At 52.4% G+C, this 18,484-nt stretch overlaps 3 protein-coding genes across 6 annotated transcripts in view; 2 read left to right on the forward strand and 1 right to left on the reverse strand.

The window, feature by feature from the left end:
• The window catches only part of LOC105489360 (katanin catalytic subunit A1 like 2), a 277,022-nt gene that overhangs the window by 69,488 nt on the left and 189,050 nt on the right, over positions 1-18,484 (reverse strand). The window contains exon 1 of one of the 4 annotated variants that reach the window (XM_011754108.3): positions 7,363-7,575. The exons of the other annotated variants lie outside the window; for them this stretch is intronic. The gene's annotated coding sequence lies outside the window, so the exon portion shown is untranslated. Of the gene's footprint in view, positions 1-7,362; positions 7,576-18,484 lie in introns of those variants that run through there. 4 annotated transcript variants of the gene reach the window in all.
• ELOA2 (elongin A2) lies at positions 2,912-5,825 on the forward strand. Its single transcript, XM_071085410.1, has one exon. It carries the CDS (start codon positions 3,339-3,341, stop codon positions 5,604-5,606), a length of 2,268 nt encoding a protein of 755 aa, XP_070941511.1. The 5' UTR covers positions 2,912-3,338; the 3' UTR covers positions 5,607-5,825.
• Positions 15,213-17,084, forward strand: LOC105499780 (elongin-A3-like). The gene is made up of 2 exons (XM_071085848.1): positions 15,213-16,739; positions 16,902-17,084. The coding sequence occupies exons 1-2, from the start codon at positions 15,213-15,215 to the stop codon at positions 17,037-17,039; spliced, it is 1,665 nt and encodes a 554-aa protein (XP_070941949.1). The 3' UTR covers positions 17,040-17,084.

Here is an 18,484-nt window from a genome sequence, read left to right on the forward strand (position 1 = left end):
CAGAAATACTCCATGTGTGCACATACATGCACATACACAGACACAGAAAAATACAGTTTATTTTCTACTACCCATGGATAGGATAGTGAGTTTCATAGCAACCCTAATAAAAGCAAGTTGGAACATTTGTCAGAATTATTTCCTTCAAACTCCTTTTTAGAATCCCTGGAGAATCATTTAAACAGTAATCCACTGACCTAATTAACACAGTTGATCAGGATAAATAAGAAAGCAAAAGCTCTAATTCTTGAGACAGAAGTCTAATTCTTAATCCTAAACAAATCTGAGCAATGTTGATCATACTTTTGAAAGAATAGCCTATCAGAGAGGCTTGCTTAGGGTTTTGATTACATTTCTGCAAAATGGTAGCTACTTCAACTCCAATCAAAATAATTTCCACTTTCTTTTTTTATTAGAATCTCAGTTTGCAAAACAGTCTATCTCTATAATGGGGATTGACTTGAGTCCTTTAGAACCCTGTCTGGTAATGAGGCTGCATCAAAAATGGCTTTCCATGGTCGGGCACCATGACTCACTCCTGTAATCCCAGCAATTTGGGAGGCCAAGGTGGGAGGATCACTTGAGCCCAGGATGAGAGCAGCCTGGGCAACACAGGGAGACTCCCATCTCCAATTAAAAAAAAAAAAAAAAAAAAAAAAAAAAAAAAAAAAAAAAAAAGGCTTTCCTACTATGTGGACTGTGAAGCAGCTTTTACTTGTGGTGACCAGGTCTTAAAATAATAATATGATTTTTATTTTGAGATAAGATTGATAAAAATTCAGAATTCAGTACGAGTAAAATAGGGAAAGAGAGTTTTAAAAACACTATTCAAAATGTAGTGTTAAATATTTAAGATGAGCTTCTGTTACTGAAAACACAAAATGCAGTCTTACAAATTTCTTAATTAAAGGTATAAAGTTGGCCAGATCTACATCTTTCTGCCCAGGCCATTCAAATTAACATAGAAAATTATCTTCTGAATTAAAAAAAACTAAGAATGAGCCACTCCCCCCAAAAAAGTTCTATTTAAACTGTAAGAGATGGTGTGCCCCTGAAATGGACACAAGTACATGCCCATTAATTTCTGTGTACAAAGAAAGGAGGCCCAGAAGTGAACATCTAATCTAGGTGTCTCATTTGTATGTTTCAATAATCTGGCGGTTTTCTTCTTCTTTCATTTCCTTTGTGGGCTATTGTGCCACAAATATACCTCCATTATCAAATTCAAAATTGAATCCTATGATACCATAGCCTGAGGAAAAGGAAGCATTGAATATCATTCCCAGTTTTAGACTGAGAAGATATTTAGGAAATGTTACAGTATATACACCACATGCAACATTAGTGCTTTTAATTTCCTTTTTACGGGTGCTATGGAGATTAATTTGCATGAGCTCATTTCAATTTCAGTAATAAGATCCAAATTTTGCATTAAGCTTTCCATCTCAAAAACAAACAGTTAAAAAGGACACATCTCTTATTATCTTATTTTAAATGTTTTTTCTATACTTCTCTTTTACAGTCTCTGCATCTAATATTCACCTAAAAGCTTGACTATATATACCTGTACATTCTAATTTGTTTTTTGTTTGTTTCCTGATTATCTCCTGGCTCTGCCAGGAAACTTCCTAAATTTCAAATGCTGTACAATCCAACAAAATACTAGAAATCTCAAAAGAAGTGTCTACAGATCCAGAAAAGACATTTGCTGAATTTCATACAATGTCAGAATTGGTCAACTATGCTCAGAAACATAGGACCAAGTGTTCCCTAATTTGAGAGGACAAATAAGTAACAACAGAAGAGAAAAAAACATAGATACTATATTTCAAATGATCCTGTTTTAATAATTGTCACTGAAAAACGAAAGTCCGATCCAGATACCAAATCTGTTTCAACAATAATAGCTAGAGACAAGAGTAAAAATTTCTTTAAAGTTTTAAAACAGGTGGAAGAAGATCCAGAAATATTTATTCCAAGATTTGTAAGAGGGGATAAAACATGGCTACACTGGATGATCCTGAAGAAAGAGCACAAAACAATGGCTACCAAAAGGTGGCAGCACTCCAGTCAAAGACAGAGAGGACCAGTCAAGGGAAGAGGTCATGGTAACAGTTTTGGGGAATGCTCAAAAGATACGACTAAATGACTTTTTGAAGGGCCAAACCATCATTAAATGGGCTTACTAACAGAATTTTTGAGAAAATTAGCCAAAGCATGAGCAGAAAAACCATTATCAGAGAGTTCTACCTAATCATGAAAAAGTTCTTGCTGTTGCATTTCACTGAACAAAGGGCAGTTTGGCAAAAGTTTCAATGGGAAATCATGAGGCGTCCACCTTACAGTCATGATGTGGAACCTGCTGACTTCTATTTCTTTCCTAGTATTAAAAATTCTGCAAACGGCACCCAGTTTTCTTCAGTTAATAATGGAAAAGAAGATTTCATGTAAATTGTTAAGTTCCCAGAACCATCAGGGCTTGAGGGACAAGGTGGGGGCAAGACAGTGCTTGAAAACTGTCTTCAAATTGATGGAGCAGATGTTAAGAAATAAAATCAAACGGTTTTATTTTGGTCTTTTAATCCCAGTTTTGACAAATGTTTGAAAGTCCCCTCACAAAACATCAGTCCTAGGTAAAGAGTTGTTATCCTGTATTGGTTCTTCTTTCTGTGATTTTATCTTGCTGTGTTATTTTCTGTTTTACTCCCAAGAAGACTCAGTCTGCGTTTTTTTTTGAATCCACAGATACGGAAACTGATATAATGGAAGGCCAACGGTAGAACTCAGTGGGGTGTGTGGAGGCTGAAATTCACCTAATCAACCTCTGGAGCACAGCAGTCCACCTGGCGTGGACCGTCCCGATTGTCTGCATTGTGCTGACGGCATGAGTACGTATTGGGGCGGGGCAGCCCAGGAGCTAAGAGGGTCAGGGCTAGAGCCGTGAGTGTGGGCCTGCCGTGGGCCATATAAGGCCCAGCTCTGGCACCAGAGCTGCATTCCGTGTAGGACTGCAAACCGCAGAGGTCACTCCAGCTATGGCTCCACATCCCGAGGACTAGAAGCAGGCTTGCTCAGCGGTCTGCAAGGACCGGCCTTCCAGACCAAGTGGCCCGCTGCACTGAGGACTGAGCTTGCTCCAGGCTGTGGTGACTCCACGTCATGAGGCCTACGGTCTGCAAGGACCAGCGCCCCGGAACCAGTGGTCCGCTGCTTCGAGGACCGAGCTCGCTCCAGGCTGTGACTCCACATCCCGAGGTCGCTGCCTGGCTTCGTGTCCCGCCGCCCCGAGGAAAGAGCCGAGACCTCCAGGACAGTGACGCCTGCACAGCTCTGCTGAGATGGCAGCAGGATCCATTACGCTGCACGCAGTGGAGAAGCTGCAGGTGTATCTGACCACTAAGACGGACCCGAAAAAGCTAGAGAAATATTTGCAGAAACTCTCCGCCTTGCCCATGACGGCAGACATCCTGGCGGAGACTGGAATCAGAAAGACGGTGAAGCGCCTGCGGAAGCACCAGCACGTGGGCGACTTTGCCAGAGACTTAGCGGCCCGGTGGAAGAAGCTGGTGCTTGTGGACCCAAACACCGGGCCTGATGCACAGGATCCCGAGGAGAGCGCTTCCCGAAAGCGCTATAGGGAGGCTCTTCAGGACCAGGAAAAGGCCTGGGGCTTCCCAGAGAACGGGACGGTCCCCAGGAGCCCACCTGACAGTCCTGAGCACAGACGGACAGCACACAGAACACCTCCGGGGCTCCAGAGACCTCACCGAAGGTCTCCCAGTCGCGAGCACAGAGCCCAGAGAAAGCGCCCCAGAAGGGCCCCAGCTGATTCAGGCCCCCATCGGGCCCCTCCATTGCACACCGCTCCCCTCCCGACGCCCGAGGGCCCTGAGCCGGCTGTGCCCGGGAAGCAACCCGGAAGAGGCCACGCTCACGCCGCTCAGGGCGGGCCTCCGCTGGGTCAGGGCTGCCAGGGCCAACCCCAGGGGGAAGTGCTTGTAAGCCACAGCAAGGGACACAAATCGTTCCACCAGGAAAAATGCCCCTTGTGTGCCCAGGGCGATTGGCACTCCCCTACTTTGATCAGGGAGAAATCATCCTGGGCCCGCTTAAGAGAGGAAACCCCAAGGATGCCCTTCCGGGAAAGTGCCAGGGACAGGCCGTCCTCGGGTGACGCCAAGAAGGACAAGGAAGGGGGACGAGCTGGCAGCAGCCAGCATGTCCCCGCCTTGGTGGTGGCTCCAGACGGTCACCCAAATAGGCCTCATCACAGACACTTGAACAAGAAGATGCCCAGTCTAGATGGCCCGTACCCAGGAAATGGGACACACCGCCTGTCCTCTGAGGAGAAACAGCAGCTTTCCAACGACCAAAAGACTCAAGAGGGGAAGCCACCAACGGCTCATGTGGGCAGAAGGTCCATGAGCTCCCTCTCTGAGGTGGAGGAGGTAGATATGGCTGAGGAATTCGAGCAGCCCACTCTGTCATTTGAAAAATACCACACTTACGACCAGTTGCAGAAGCAAAGGAAAAAGACTGGGGAATCTTCCACCACTGCACTTGGAGATAAACAAAGGAAAGCAAACGATTCAAAGGGCACTCGTGTGTCCTGGGATTCAGCTAAGAAATTGCTTCCTTTCGAGGAAAGCCAGTCAGAGAGGCTGCAGGCAGCCGGTGCTGATTCTGCAGGGCTGAAAACGGTGCCCAGCCATGCCTTCTCAGAGCTCTGGGACCCCTCAGAGGCCTGGATGCAGGCCAACTACCATTCGCTATTGGATTCTGACTCCATGACCTCCCAGGCAAAGCCAGAAGCACTCACTGCACCAACCTTCCAGGAGGAAACTGCTTTCACTGGAGGCAGAGTGAATGCTAAGATGCAGGTGTACTCGGGCTCCAGGCCTGCCTGTCAACCCCAGGTGCTGACGCTGCGCCAGCAGTGCATCCGGGTCCTTAGAAACAATCCCGACACCCTCAGCGATGTGGAAGGGATCCCCTACTCGTATCTTGAACCCGTTCTGGAAGGGTGGACACCTGATCAGCTGTATCGCAGAGAGAAATACAATCACGCACTCGCTGGGGACACAGATGAATTATGGAGGATTCATTGTCTCCAGGACTTCAAGGAAGGAAAGCCACAGGAGCAAGAGTCTTGGCGGGAGCTGTGCCTGCGGCTTCAGGACACCCGAGAGCAGCGACTAAGAGTACTGACAGCAAATATCCGATCTGCACGTGAAAACAACCCCAACAGCAGAGAGGCAAAGATGATCTATTTCAACTCTGTGGCCAAGACGCCTTATGATGCTTCAAGGAGGCAAGATAAGTCTGCAGGAGCTGCTGAACCTGAAAATGGAGAGCTCAAGCTAGCCCCAAAGCCTGCGGTAAGCAGCCACGTTCCCTCCAGCAGGGGCAGTGACAGTGGTGGCAGAGACAGCAGCAGCAGCAATGTCCTTCACCAGCTCCCTGAGAAGAGGGCCAACCCCTGCCTAAGCAGCAGCAATGAGCGCGCGATGCTCGCGGCCAAAACCCGGAAACAGGCTGCCAAGAAAGTGGCCCCGCTGATGGCCAAGGCAATTCGAGACTACAAGAAAAGATTCTCCCCACGATAAACTCAGGACTTGCCTTGCAGGTAAAATCTGGAGGGAGGAGGACCAATGCAAAGTCAATGCGGGTTGGGGAATGAAACTTCCAATGGACACCAGAACCTTTAGCTTGGTGCAAAGTTGAGCCTTTGAATTCTGTAGGTGTCACATGCTGGACCTGTGATTTTACCTCCCACACCCAACCACTACCTCCCAGCCTGGAGGACACCTCAGAATTCAGAAGATATGAACACATTCGGAACAATTATCTTTTGGTTGTTCACTGATCGTTTTTAAAATAACACCCTAGTTGTAATCATAAATAAGGAAAAAGATGTGAGATTCCCTTTTTCCTTTCTTTTTTTGGAAATCATCAAGTAGATAAGAACTTATTAGACAAAAATTCACAAGCCATTAGGTGACACTGATAACTCCAAATACATAAACTCTTTATTGTCGTTGTTGTTGTTGTTTTAATAAAACGCTGGGCATGATCCTGTATTCATGACCCATCCTCCTTTGGGAGGCCAAAGAAAGCAAATCGCTTGATCCTAGTAGGTGAAGACCAGCCTGGGCAAAACAGGGAAACCCCACCTCTGAAAAGGATATCAAAATTAGCCTGGCATTGTGGCACACACCTGTGGACCCAGCTTCTTAAAGGGCTGAGGTGGCAGGATCACCTGAGCTGGGCAAGCAGAGGTTGCAGTGACCTTTCATCATTCCACTGCACTCCAGACTGGGAGACCGAACCAGAGCATGGCTCAAATAAAACTGCTATTACTTAGAAAAAGGAACTATCAGATTTCATAAATGAATGGTAATCACTGGTAAATTTGTCAAGCGAAAATAGTTTCCTGAAGTAACACATAGAATAATTCACAATCTTTTCACCCATAAGCCCTATGAAGGAATGGAAACACCTTAATCAGTTTATTTAGGTTCTGAATCAAAAAGTCTAAAGCTGCCAATAAGACTTTCTGATTACCATGAGATGACCAGGTTAACAACCTGCAGTTCAGATCACAGGGGCTTCTGCAAGCTATATTGAACCTTTACATTTTAACAGAGGGCATTTGTTGGCCTCACGCAGGCTGATAATCAAAAGAATGTGTGCCAGCTATGATACACACACACAGATAAAAAGCCAGGAAACAGAGAAACAAGTAAACTGCATTTAAGGAAGACAGGGAAGCATTCGTTCTAGGGAAAGGGAGTTGATCCTATCAGTGACCATACAAAACTCAAAGAAGGCCGGGTGGGGAGCTTCACACCTCTATCCCAGCACTTTGGGAGGTTGAGGCTGGTGGATCACATGAGGTCAGGAGTTCAAGACCACGACGAACAATATGAAAAAATCCCAACTCTACTAAAATAATCCTAATTCTAGGAGATTGGCAGCTTTGCCAGTATTGCACTAGGGTCCCCTTTGTGAGCGAGCAGGAAGACTGGAAACACAGCACATTTACATATTTGGCCACACACCGAGGAGGGGTAATTCTCAAAAAAGCCTTAACACCTGAATCCTCATCCCCCAATTCTCAGGCTATAATCATTTTCCTTCTTAGAAGAAACACACACACACACACACACACACAAACTCCCTCTCTCACACAGAGAGAGAGAGACAGAAAAGTCATGTGAGAATTTAAAAAGTAAGCCAAACCGCCATGGACAGCAGAAACAATAGCTGACATCATAGACATTTCAAATGGTTCTGTTTGCCTCCTTCTGACTGAAAGATTAGAGTGGAATTCGGCTGCCCAAACCGTGGCACCAACATCACCTGCAGGCCAGAGCAAGCCTTTCTGAGGAGATTTTAAACAGCCGGTGGGAGCAAGATCCTGAAGCGTTTCTTCCAAGACTGCTAACAGGAGATGAAACGTGGCTCTGCCGGCAGGATCCTGAAGACCAAGCACGAGGCCGTGGCTACCAAGAGGTGGCAGCGCTCCATTCAAAGCCACAGAGGAGCAGTCAAGAGCAGAGGTCATGGCCACCGTTTGGGGGGAATGCCAGAGGGATTCGGCTGGTTGACTTTCTGGAGGGCCAAACCGTGATCACATCTGCTCACTAGGAGAGCGCTTTCAGAAAGTCAGCCGCCAAAGCAGGAGCGAGAACAGTCCTCACCAGAGAGTTCTTCTCCACCACGACAATGTTCCTGCTCATGCCTTTCACCCAACAAGGGCAGCTGGGCAAGACTTGCCGCGGGAAATCATGAGGCGTCCACCTTACAGTCCTGATTTGGCGCCTGCTGACTTCTTTTTGTTTCCTAGACTTAGAAAATCTGTAAAAAGCGCCCAGTTTTCTTCAGTTAACGATGGAAAAAAGATTTCATGGAAATCGTCACATTCCCAGGACCCTGGGGGTTTTAGAGGGATGGGCTAGAGGGCGGGGAAAAGACACTGCTTCCAAAAGCGCATTGAACTTGATGGAGCCGATGTTGAGAAGTAAAATACACCTTTTTCATTTTTCTCTCTTAATCCCACTTTTCTACGAATGTTGGCAAGTCCCCTCACGCCACGTCAATCCTAGGTAAAGGGTTGTTATCCTCTGTGGGTTCTTCTTTCTACCATTTTGTCTTGCGGTGTTGTCATTTTCGGTTTTACTCGCAAGAAGATTCAGTCATGTGTCTTTTGGAATCCACAGACGTGGAACCTGCGAACACGGAGGGCCAACGGTAGAACTCAGTGGGGTGTGTCCAGGCTGAAATTAACCTAAACAACTTGTGGGGCACAGCAGGCCACCTGACGTGGACCGTCCTGATTGGCCGCATTTTGCTGACGCAATGATTACGTATCGGGGCGGGGTAGCCCAGGGGCCAAGGGCGGTCAGGGCTTCAGCCCTGGGTGGGCCTGGGGCTGGCTATATAAGGCCGGGCTCTGGCACGGGAGCTCCACTCGGCCTTGGACGGCGCACCGCAGAGGTCACTCCAGGCTGTGGCTCCACATCCCGAGGACCAGAAGCGGGCCTGCTCAGCTGTCTGCAAGGACCGGCGCTCCAGACCAAGTGGCCGGCTGCACCGAGGACTGAGCTTGCTCCAGGTTGCCGTGACTCCACGCCCGAGGCCTGCGGTCTGCGAGGACCAGCGCCCCAGAACCAGTGGCCCGCTGCTCCGAGGACCGAGCTCCCTCCAGGCTGCGACTCCACATCCCGAACCGGGCAGCGAGGACCCGCGACCCCAGACTTCGTGTCCTGCCGCCCCCAGGACAGAGCCGCGACCGCCGGGACAGCCAGGCCTGCACAGCTCTGCTGAGATGGCGGCAGGCTCCACTACGCTGCACGCAGTGGAGAAGCTGCAGGTGCGGCTGGCCACTAAGACGGACCCGAAAAAGCTAGAGAAATATTTGCAGAAACTCTCCGCCTTGCCCATGACGGCAGACATCCTGGCGGAGACTGGAATCAGAAAGACGGTGAAGCGCCTGCGGAAGCACCAGCACGTGGGCGACTTTGCCAGAGACTTAGCGGCCCGGTGGAAGAAGCTGGTGCTTGTGGACCCAAACACCGGGCCTGATGCACAGGACCCCGAGGAGAGCGCTTCCCGAAAGCGCTATGGGGAGGCTCTTCAGGACCAGGAAAAGGCCTGGGGCTTCCCAGAGAACGGGACGGTCCCCAGGAGCCCACCTGACAGTCCTGAGCACAGACGGACAGCACACAGAACACCTCCGGGGCTCCGGAGACCTCACCGAAGGTCTCCCAGTCGCGAGCACAGAGCCCAGAGAAAGCGCCCCAGAAGGGCCCCAGCTGATTCAGGCCCCCATCGGGCCCCTCCATTGCACACCGCTCCCCTCCCGACGCCCGAGGGCCCTGAGCCGGCTGTGCCCGGGAAGCAACCCGGAAGAGGCCACGCTCACGCCGCTCAGGGCGGGCCTCCGCTGGGTCAGGGCTGCCAGGGCCAACCCCAGGGGGAAGCGCTTGTGAGCCACAGCAAGGGGCACAAATCGTCCCGCTGGGCTTCCGCGCAGAAATTGCCTCCTGTCCAGGAAAGCCAGTCAGAGAGGCTGCAGGTGGCCGGCGCTGATTCCGCGGGGCCGAAAACGGTGCCCAGCCATGCCTTGTCAGAGCTCTGGGACCCCTCAGCGGCCTGGATGCAGGCCAACTACGATCTACTTTCCGCTTTTGAGGCCATGACCTCCCAGGAAAAGCCAGAAGCACTCTCCGCACCAACGTTCCAGGAGGAAGCCGCCTTCACTGGACACAGAGTGAATGCAAAGATGCAGGTGTACTCGGGCTCCAGGCCTGCCTGCCAGCCCCAGGTGCTGACGCTGCGCCAGCAGTGCATCCGGGGGCTTAGACACAATCCGGACGCCCTCGGCGACGTGGGAGGGGTCCCCTACTCGGTTCTTGAACCCCTTCCGGAAGGGTGGACGCCTGATCAGCTGTATCGCAGAGAGAAATACAATCACGCACTCGCTGGGGACACAGATGAATTATGGAGGATTCATTGTCTCCAGGACTTCAAGGAAGAAAAGCCACAGGAGCACGAGTCTTGGCGGGAGCTGTATCTGCGGCTTCGGGACTCCCGAGAGCAGCGGCTGCGAGCAGTCACCACGAAAATCCGATCTGCACTTGAAAACAAACCCATCCGCTGACAGACAAAGATGATCTGTTTCAACTCTGGGGCCAAGACGCCTTATGATGCTTCAAGGAGGCAAGAGAAGTCTGCAGGAGCCGCTGACCCCGAAGAGGGAGAGATCAAGCCAGCCCCCAAAGCCGCGGGCAGCAGCCACGTTCCCTCCAGCCGGGGCAGCGTGGGCGGTGGCGATAGGGGCGGTGGCGGCCTGGTGGGCGGCGGGGACGGCGGCCACGGCGGCAGCAGTGGCAGCAGCAGCACGAGCAGCAGCAGCAGCAGCAGCAGCAGCAGCAGCAGCAGCAGCACGAGCAGCAGCAGCACGAGCAGCAGCAGCAGCAGCAGCAGCAGCGTCCTTCACCGGCTCCCTGAGAAGAGGGCCAACCCCTGCCTGAGCAGCAGCAATGAGCGCCCGGCGCCCGCCGCCAAAACCCGGAAACCGGCTGCCAAGAAAGTGGCCCCGCTGATGGCCAAGGCAATTCGAGACTACAAGAGGAGATTCTCCCGAAGATAAACTCAGGACTTGCCTTAGGGTTAAAATCTGGGGGGAGGAGGAACAATGCAAAGTCAATGCGGGTTGGGGAAAGAAACTTCCAGTGGACACCAGAACCTTTGGCTTGGTGCAAAGTTGAGCCTCTGCATTCTGCAGGTGTCAAGTGCTGGCCCTGTGATTTTGCCTCCCACACCCAGCCACTGCCTCCCTGCTTGGAGGCCACCTCAGAATTCAGAAGATGGGAACGCATTCGGGTCAACTCTACTTTGGCTGTTCACTGATCGTTTTTTGTTTTTTGTTGTTTTGAGACGGAGTCTGGCTCTGTCGCCCAGGCTGGAGTACAGTGGTGCCGTCTCAGCTCACTGCAAGCTCTGCCTCCCGGGTTCACGCCATTCCCCTGCCTCAGCCTCCCCGTAGCTGGGACTACAGGCGTGCACCACCACGCCCCGCGAAGTTTTTGTATTTTTTAGTAGAGACGGGGTTTCACCGTGTGAGCCAGGATGGTCTCGATCTCCTGACCTCGTGATCCGCCCGCCTCGGCCTCCCAAGGTGCTGGGATTACAGGCGTGAGCCAGCGCGCCCGGCCACTGATCTTTTTCTAATTAACGACCTAGTTGCAATCATAAACTAGGTACCACATGTGAGATTTCCGTTTTTCCTTTCTTTTGAAATCAGCGAGTACATGAGGACTTCTTAGACACAAACTCTCAATCTGTTAGTTGGCACTGATAACTGCCACTCCATAAAATGTTTTGTGGTTGTCGTTGCTGTTGTTTTGTTTTAAAGAAACGGCCGGGCATGATCCTGTAATCGTGAGCCATCCTCCTTTGGGAGGCCGAGGAGGGCAGATGGCTTGAGCCCACAGGGTGGAGACCAGCCTGGGCCAAATGGAGAAACCCCGTCTCCACAAATGATACCACAATTAGCCTGGCGTGGTGGCACGGCCCCTGTGGTCCTCTGGTCCCAGCTTCTTAAAGGACTGAGGTGGCAGGATTGACTGAGCTGGGCGAGCGGAGGTTGCCGTGACCTTTCCTCATTCCACTGCACTCCAGCCTGGGTGACAGAACCAGAGCACGTCTCAAAGAAAACCGCTATTTCTTTGAAGAAAGGAACTATCGGATTTCATGAATAAATGCTAATAACTGGTACGATGGCGAAGTCAAAATAGTTTCACTAAGCACCGCATACAATCATTCCCAATCTTTTCACCCAGAGCCCCTATGAAAGGTTGGCGACACCTTAACCAGCTTATTGAGGTTCTGAATCAAGAAGTCTAAAGCTGCCAATCAGACTTTCTAATTACCATGAGATGACCAGGTTAACAACCTCGAGTTCACCTCATAGGAGCTTCTGCAAGCTTCGGGGAAGGTTTGCATTCCAACTCAGGGCATTTCTTGGCCTCACGCGGGCTGGTAATCACAGGTCCGCGTGCCAGATATGACACACGCGAGCGCACACACACGCACACACGCACACACGCCCCACACACACACACACACACAGACCCCCTTGCGTATATCTCATTCTTATGGGTGTACCAATAGTGAGGGGCAGAGAGAAAGACACAAAGACCTAAGCCACAAGGCAAAACCGAGCAAGGGCAGTCCAAGAGATCAAAGTCCTGTGCCCTGGGCTGTCAGCAGAATGGGTGCTAGGAAGCTAGCTTCTGGAAGCAGGCACCTGAGTGGATGCAGGTGCAAGTGAGAAGAGGCCTTCAAGCCTGAAGGACACGTATGGAGACAGGACAGGGAGCCACAGAGACACTGCCCTTAAGGAAGACAGAAAAGCATTCGTTCCGGGGAAGGGGACATGATCCAATCAGCGACGGTGTAAAACTCAGACAAGTCCGGGCACGGTGACCCACGCCTGTAATCCCATCGCTTTGGGAGGTCGGGGCCAGCGGGTCACCTGAGGTCAGGAGTTGGAGACCAGCCTGACCAATATGAGGAAATCCCGTCTCTACTAAAAATACCAAACGCGCTCAGGCTTGCCGGCGAGCGCCTGTAATCCCAGCCACTCAGGAGGCTGAGACAGGAGAATCACTTGAACCCGGGAGGCGGAGTCTGCAGTGAGCCCAGATCCCACCATTGCACTCCAGCCTGGACAACAAAAGCAAAACTCCGTCTCAAAATTAAAAACAAAAACTCGGAAAAGCTCCCCCAGCAAGGGCCGGAGACAATGCCAGTCTCTATTTCTCGACAGCAATTCAAGAGAGAATCTCAGGCGGCCTGCAAACCTCACAAGACAGCAGAACATCCTCCCCAAGGTGGAGAAGCCACATGCTCTTTCTGGAGGTGGAGTAGCCACCGATCACCCTGCAGCCCCTCCCCACTCCCACCGAGAAACCCCAGTCCCTCGCAATCAAATCCACTGGCAACAACCTTTCTTCCTGGAAAACGTTTCCCCTGCCAAGATGGAAAACAAACATGATACAAGCAAATACAACTCAAAACACAAGGAAACAATTGGAGCAAGTTCTAGCCCCTCGTAGCTCCTCGATGCCCCCACAATCACGCTACTGCTGAAAACAGCGGCCGCACCCACTAAACTCATTCATGACTGGAGACCGTGACAAACCGTAGCAGATCACTGCTCCCACCGCGACACTCGCTCTCAAAAAGACACAAAGGAAACAAACCCCACACAAACTATAAACCTACCCCAAACAGAATTCAGAATCCACCGAAGGATCCTGCTGGTATATTACTACACTGACCCAGGGTAGTTCAATTCCCTTCCGACCTATTTACAAACTAATCCTCATTCTGGGAGCTCTGGAAGCGTTGCCAGTATTGCGCTGGGGTCCTCTTCGTGAGGGAGCTGGAAGACTGGAAACACGGCAAGCACATTTCCCTCTTTCTCTACATACCACGGAGGGGTAACACACACACACACACACACACACACACACACACACACTCTCACACACACACAGAGAGAGAGAGAGAGACAGAAAAGTCATGTGAGAATTTAAAAAGTAAGCCAAACCGCCATGGACAGCAGAAACAATAGCTGACATCATAGACATTTCAAATGGTTCTGTTTGCCTCATTCTGACTGAAAGATTAGAGTGGAATTCGGCTGCCCAAACCGTGGCACCAACATCACCTGCAGGCCAGAGCAAGCCTTTCTGAGGAGATTTTAAACAGCCGGTGGGAGCAAGATCCTGAAGCGTTTCTTCCAAGACTGCTAACAGGAGATGAAACGTGGCTCTGCCGGCAGGATCCTGAAGACCAAGCACGAGGCCGTGGCTACCAAGAGGTGGCAGCGCTCCATTCAAAGCCACAGAGGAGCAGTCAAGAGCAGAGGTCATGGCCACCGTTTGGGGGGGATGCCAGAGGGATTCGGCTGGTTGACTTTCTGGAGGGCCAAACCGTGATCACATCTGCTCACTAGGAGAGCACTTTCAGAAAGTCGGCCGCCAAAGCTGGAGCGAGAACAGTCCTCACCAGAGAGTTCTTCTCCACCACGACAATGTTCCTGCTCATGCCTTTCACCCAACAAGGGCAGCTGGGCAAGACTTGCCGCGGGAAATCATGAGGCGTCCACCTTACAGTCCTGATTTGGCGCCTGCTGACTTCTTTTTGTTTCCTAGACTTAGAAAATCTGTAAAAAGCGCCCAGTTTTCTTCAGTTAACGATGGAAAAAAGATTTCATGGAAATCGTCACATTCCCAGGACCCTGGGGGTTTTAGAGGGATGGGCTAGAGGGCGGGGAAAAGACACTGCTTCCAAAAGCGCATTGAACTTGATGGAGCCGATGTTGAGAAGTAAAATACACCTTTTTCATTTTTCTCTCTTAATCCCACTTTTCTACGAATGTTGGCAAGTCCCCTCACGCCACGTCAATCCTAGGTAAAGGGTTGTTATCCTCTGTGGGTTCTTCTTTCTACCATTTTGTCTTGCGGTGTTGTCATTTTCGGTTTTACTCGCAAGAAGATTCAGTCATGTGTCTTTTGGAATCCACAGACGTGGAACCTGCGAACACGGAGGGCCAACGGTAGAACTCAGTGGGGTGTGTCCAGGCTGAAATTAACCTAAACAACTTGTGGGGCACAGCAGGCCACCTGACGTGGACCGTCCTGATTGGCCGCATTTTGCTGACGCAATGATTACGTATCGGGGCGGGGTAGCCCAGGGGCCAAGGGCGGTCAGGGCTTCAGCCCTGGGTGGGCCTGGGGCTGGCTATATAAGGCCGGGCTCTGGCACGGGAGCTCCACTCGGCCTTGGACGGCGCACCGCAGAGGTCACTCCAGGCTGTGGCTCCACATCCCGAGGACCAGAAGCGGGCCTGCTCAGCTGTCTGCAAGGACCGGCGCTCCAGACCAAGTGGCCGGCTGCACCGAGGACTGAGCTTGCTCCAGGTTGCCGTGACTCCACGCCCGAGGCCTGCGGTCTGCGAGGACCAGCGCCCCGGAACCAGTGGCCCGCTGCTCCGAGGACCGAGCTCCCTCCAGGCTGCGACTCCACATCCCGAACCGGGCAGCGAGGACCCGCGACCCCAGACTTCGTGTCCTGCCGCCCCCAGGACAGAGCCGCGACCGCCGGGACAGCCAGGCCTGCACAGCTCTGCTGAGATGGCGGCAGGCTCCACTACGCTGCACGCAGTGGAGAAGCTGCAGGTGCGGCTGGCCACTAAGACGGACCCGAAAAAGCTAGAGAAATATTTGCAGAAACTCTCCGCCTTGCCCATGACGGCAGACATCCTGGCGGAGACTGGAATCAGAAAGACGGTGAAGCGCCTGCGGAAGCACCAGCACGTGGGCGACTTTGCCAGAGACTTAGCGGCCCGGTGGAAGAAGCTGGTGCTTGTGGACCCAAACACCGGGCCTGATGCACAGGACCCCGAGGAGAGCGCTTCCCGAAAGCGCTATGGGGAGGCTCTTCAGGACCAGGAAAAGGCCTGGGGCTTCCCAGAGAACGGGACGGTCCCCAGGAGCCCACCTGACAGTCCTGAGCACAGACGGACAGCACACAGAACACCTCCGGGGCTCCGGAGACCTCACCGAAGGTCTCCCAGTCGCGAGCACAGAGCCCAGAGAAAGCGCCCCAGAAGGGCCCCAGCTGATTCAGGCCCCCATCGGGCCCCTCCATTGCACACCGCTCCCCTCCCGACGCCCGAGGGCCCTGAGCCGGCTGTGCCCGGGAAGCAACCCGGAAGAGGCCACGCTCACGCCGCTCAGGGCGGGCCTCCGCTGGGTCAGGGCTGCCAGGGCCAACCCCAGGGGGAAGCGCTTGTGAGCCACAGCAAGGGGCACAAATCGTCCCGCTGGGCTTCCGCGCAGAAATTGCCTCCTGTCCAGGAAAGCCAGTCAGAGAGGCTGCAGGTGGCCGGCGCTGATTCCGCGGGGCCGAAAACGGTGCCCAGCCATGCCTTGTCAGAGCTCTGGGACCCCTCAGCGGCCTGGATGCAGGCCAACTACGATCTACTTTCCGCTTTTGAGGCCATGACCTCCCAGGAAAAGCCAGAAGCACTCTCCGCACCAACGTTCCAGGAGGAAGCCGCCTTCACTGGACACAGAGTGAATGCAAAGATGCAGGTGTACTCGGGCTCCAGGCCTGCCTGCCAGCCCCAGGTGCTGACGCTGCGCCAGCAGTGCATCCGGGGGCTTAGACACAATCCGGACGCCCTCGGCGACGTGGGAGGGGTCCCCTACTCGGTTCTTGAACCCCTTCCGGAAGGGTGGACGCCTGATCAGCTGTATCGCAGAGAGAAATACAATCACGCACTCGCTGGGGACACAGATGAATTATGGAGGATTCATTGTCTCCAGGACTTCAAGGAAGAAAAGCCACAGGAGCACGAGTCTTGGCGGGAGCTGTATCTGCGGCTTCGGGACTCCCGAGAGCAGCGGCTGCGAGCAGTCACCACGAAAATCCGATCTGCACTTGAAAACAAACCCATCCGCCGACAGACAAAGATGATCTGTTTCAACTCTGGGGCCAAGACGCCTTATGATGCTTCAAGGAGGCAAGAGAAGTCTGCAGGAGCCGCTGACCCCGAAGAGGGAGAGATCAAGCCAGCCCCCAAAGCCGCGGGCAGCAGCCACGTTCCCTCCAGCCGGGGCAGCGTGGGCGGTGGCGATAGGGGCGGTGGCGGCCTGGTGGGCGGCGGGGACGGCGGCCACGGCGGCAGCAGTGGCAGCAGCAGCACGAGCAGCAGCAGCAGCAGCAGCAGCAGCAGCAGCAGCAGCAGCACGAGCAGCAGCAGCACGAGCAGCAGCAGCAGCAGCAGCAGCAGCGTCCTTCACCGGCTCCCTGAGAAGAGGGCCAACCCCTGCCTGAGCAGCAGCAATGAGCGCCCGGCGCCCGCCGCCAAAACCCGGAAACCGGCTGCCAAGAAAGTGGCCCCGCTGATGGCCAAGGCAATTCGAGACTACAAGAGGAGATTCTCCCGAAGATAAACTCAGGACTTGCCTTAGGGTTAAAATCTGGGGGGAGGAGGAACAATGCAAAGTCAATGCGGGTTGGGGAAAGAAACTTCCAGTGGACACCAGAACCTTTGGCTTGGTGCAAAGTTGAGCCTCTGCATTCTGCAGGTGTCAAGTGCTGGCCCTGTGATTTTGCCTCCCACACCCAGCCACTGCCTCCCTGCTTGGAGGCCACCTCAGAATTCAGAAGATGGGAACGCATTCGGGTCAACTCTACTTTGGCTGTTCACTGATCGTTTTTTGTTTTTTGTTGTTTTGAGACGGAGTCTGGCTCTGTCGCCCAGGCTGGAGTACAGTGGTGCCGTCTCAGCTCACTGCAAGCTCTGCCTCCCGGGTTCACGCCATTCCCCTGCCTCAGCCTCCCCGTAGCTGGGACTACAGGCGTGCACCACCACGCCCCGCGAAGTTTTTGTATTTTTTAGTAGAGACGGGGTTTCACCGTGTGAGCCAGGATGGTCTCGATCTCCTGACCTCGTGATCCGCCCGCCTCGGCCTCCCAAGGTGCTGGGATTACAGGCGTGAGCCAGCGCGCCCGGCCACTGATCTTTTTCTAATTAACGACCTAGTTGCAATCATAAACTAGGTACCACATGTGAGATTTCCGTTTTTCCTTTCTTTTGAAATCAGCGAGTACATGAGGACTTCTTAGACACAAACTCTCAATCTGTTAGTTGGCACTGATAACTGCCACTCCATAAAATGTTTTGTGGTTGTCGTTGCTGTTGTTTTGTTTTAAAGAAACGGCCGGGCATGATCCTGTAATCGTGAGCCATCCTCCTTTGGGAGGCCGAGGAGGGCAGATGGCTTGAGCCCACAGGGTGGAGACCAGCCTGGGCCAAATGGAGAAACCCCGTCTCCACAAATGATACCACAATTAGCCTGGCGTGGTGGCACGGCCCCTGTGGTCCTCTGGTCCCAGCTTCTTAAAGGACTGAGGTGGCAGGATTGACTGAGCTGGGCGAGCGGAGGTTGCCGTGACCTTTCCTCATTCCACTGCACTCCAGCCTGGGTGACAGAACCAGAGCACGTCTCAAAGAAAACCGCTATTTCTTTGAAGAAAGGAACTATCGGATTTCATGAATAAATGCTAATAACTGGTACGATGGCGAAGTCAAAATAGTTTCACTAAGCACCGCATACAATCATTCCCAATCTTTTCACCCAGAGCCCCTATGAAAGGTTGGCGACACCTTAACCAGCTTATTGAGGTTCTGAATCAAGAAGTCTAAAGCTGCCAATCAGACTTTCTAATTACCATGAGATGACCAGGTTAACAACCTCGAGTTCACCTCATAGGAGCTTCTGCAAGCTTCGGGGAAGGTTTGCATTCCAACTCAGGGCATTTCTTGGCCTCACGCGGGCTGGTAATCACAGGTCCGCGTGCCAGATATGACACACGCGAGCGCACACACACGCAC

The sequence above is a fragment of the Macaca nemestrina genome, chromosome 19, assembly GCF_043159975.1.
Source record: "Macaca nemestrina isolate mMacNem1 chromosome 19, mMacNem.hap1, whole genome shotgun sequence".
NCBI classification, from domain to species: domain Eukaryota; kingdom Metazoa; phylum Chordata; class Mammalia; order Primates; family Cercopithecidae; genus Macaca; species Macaca nemestrina.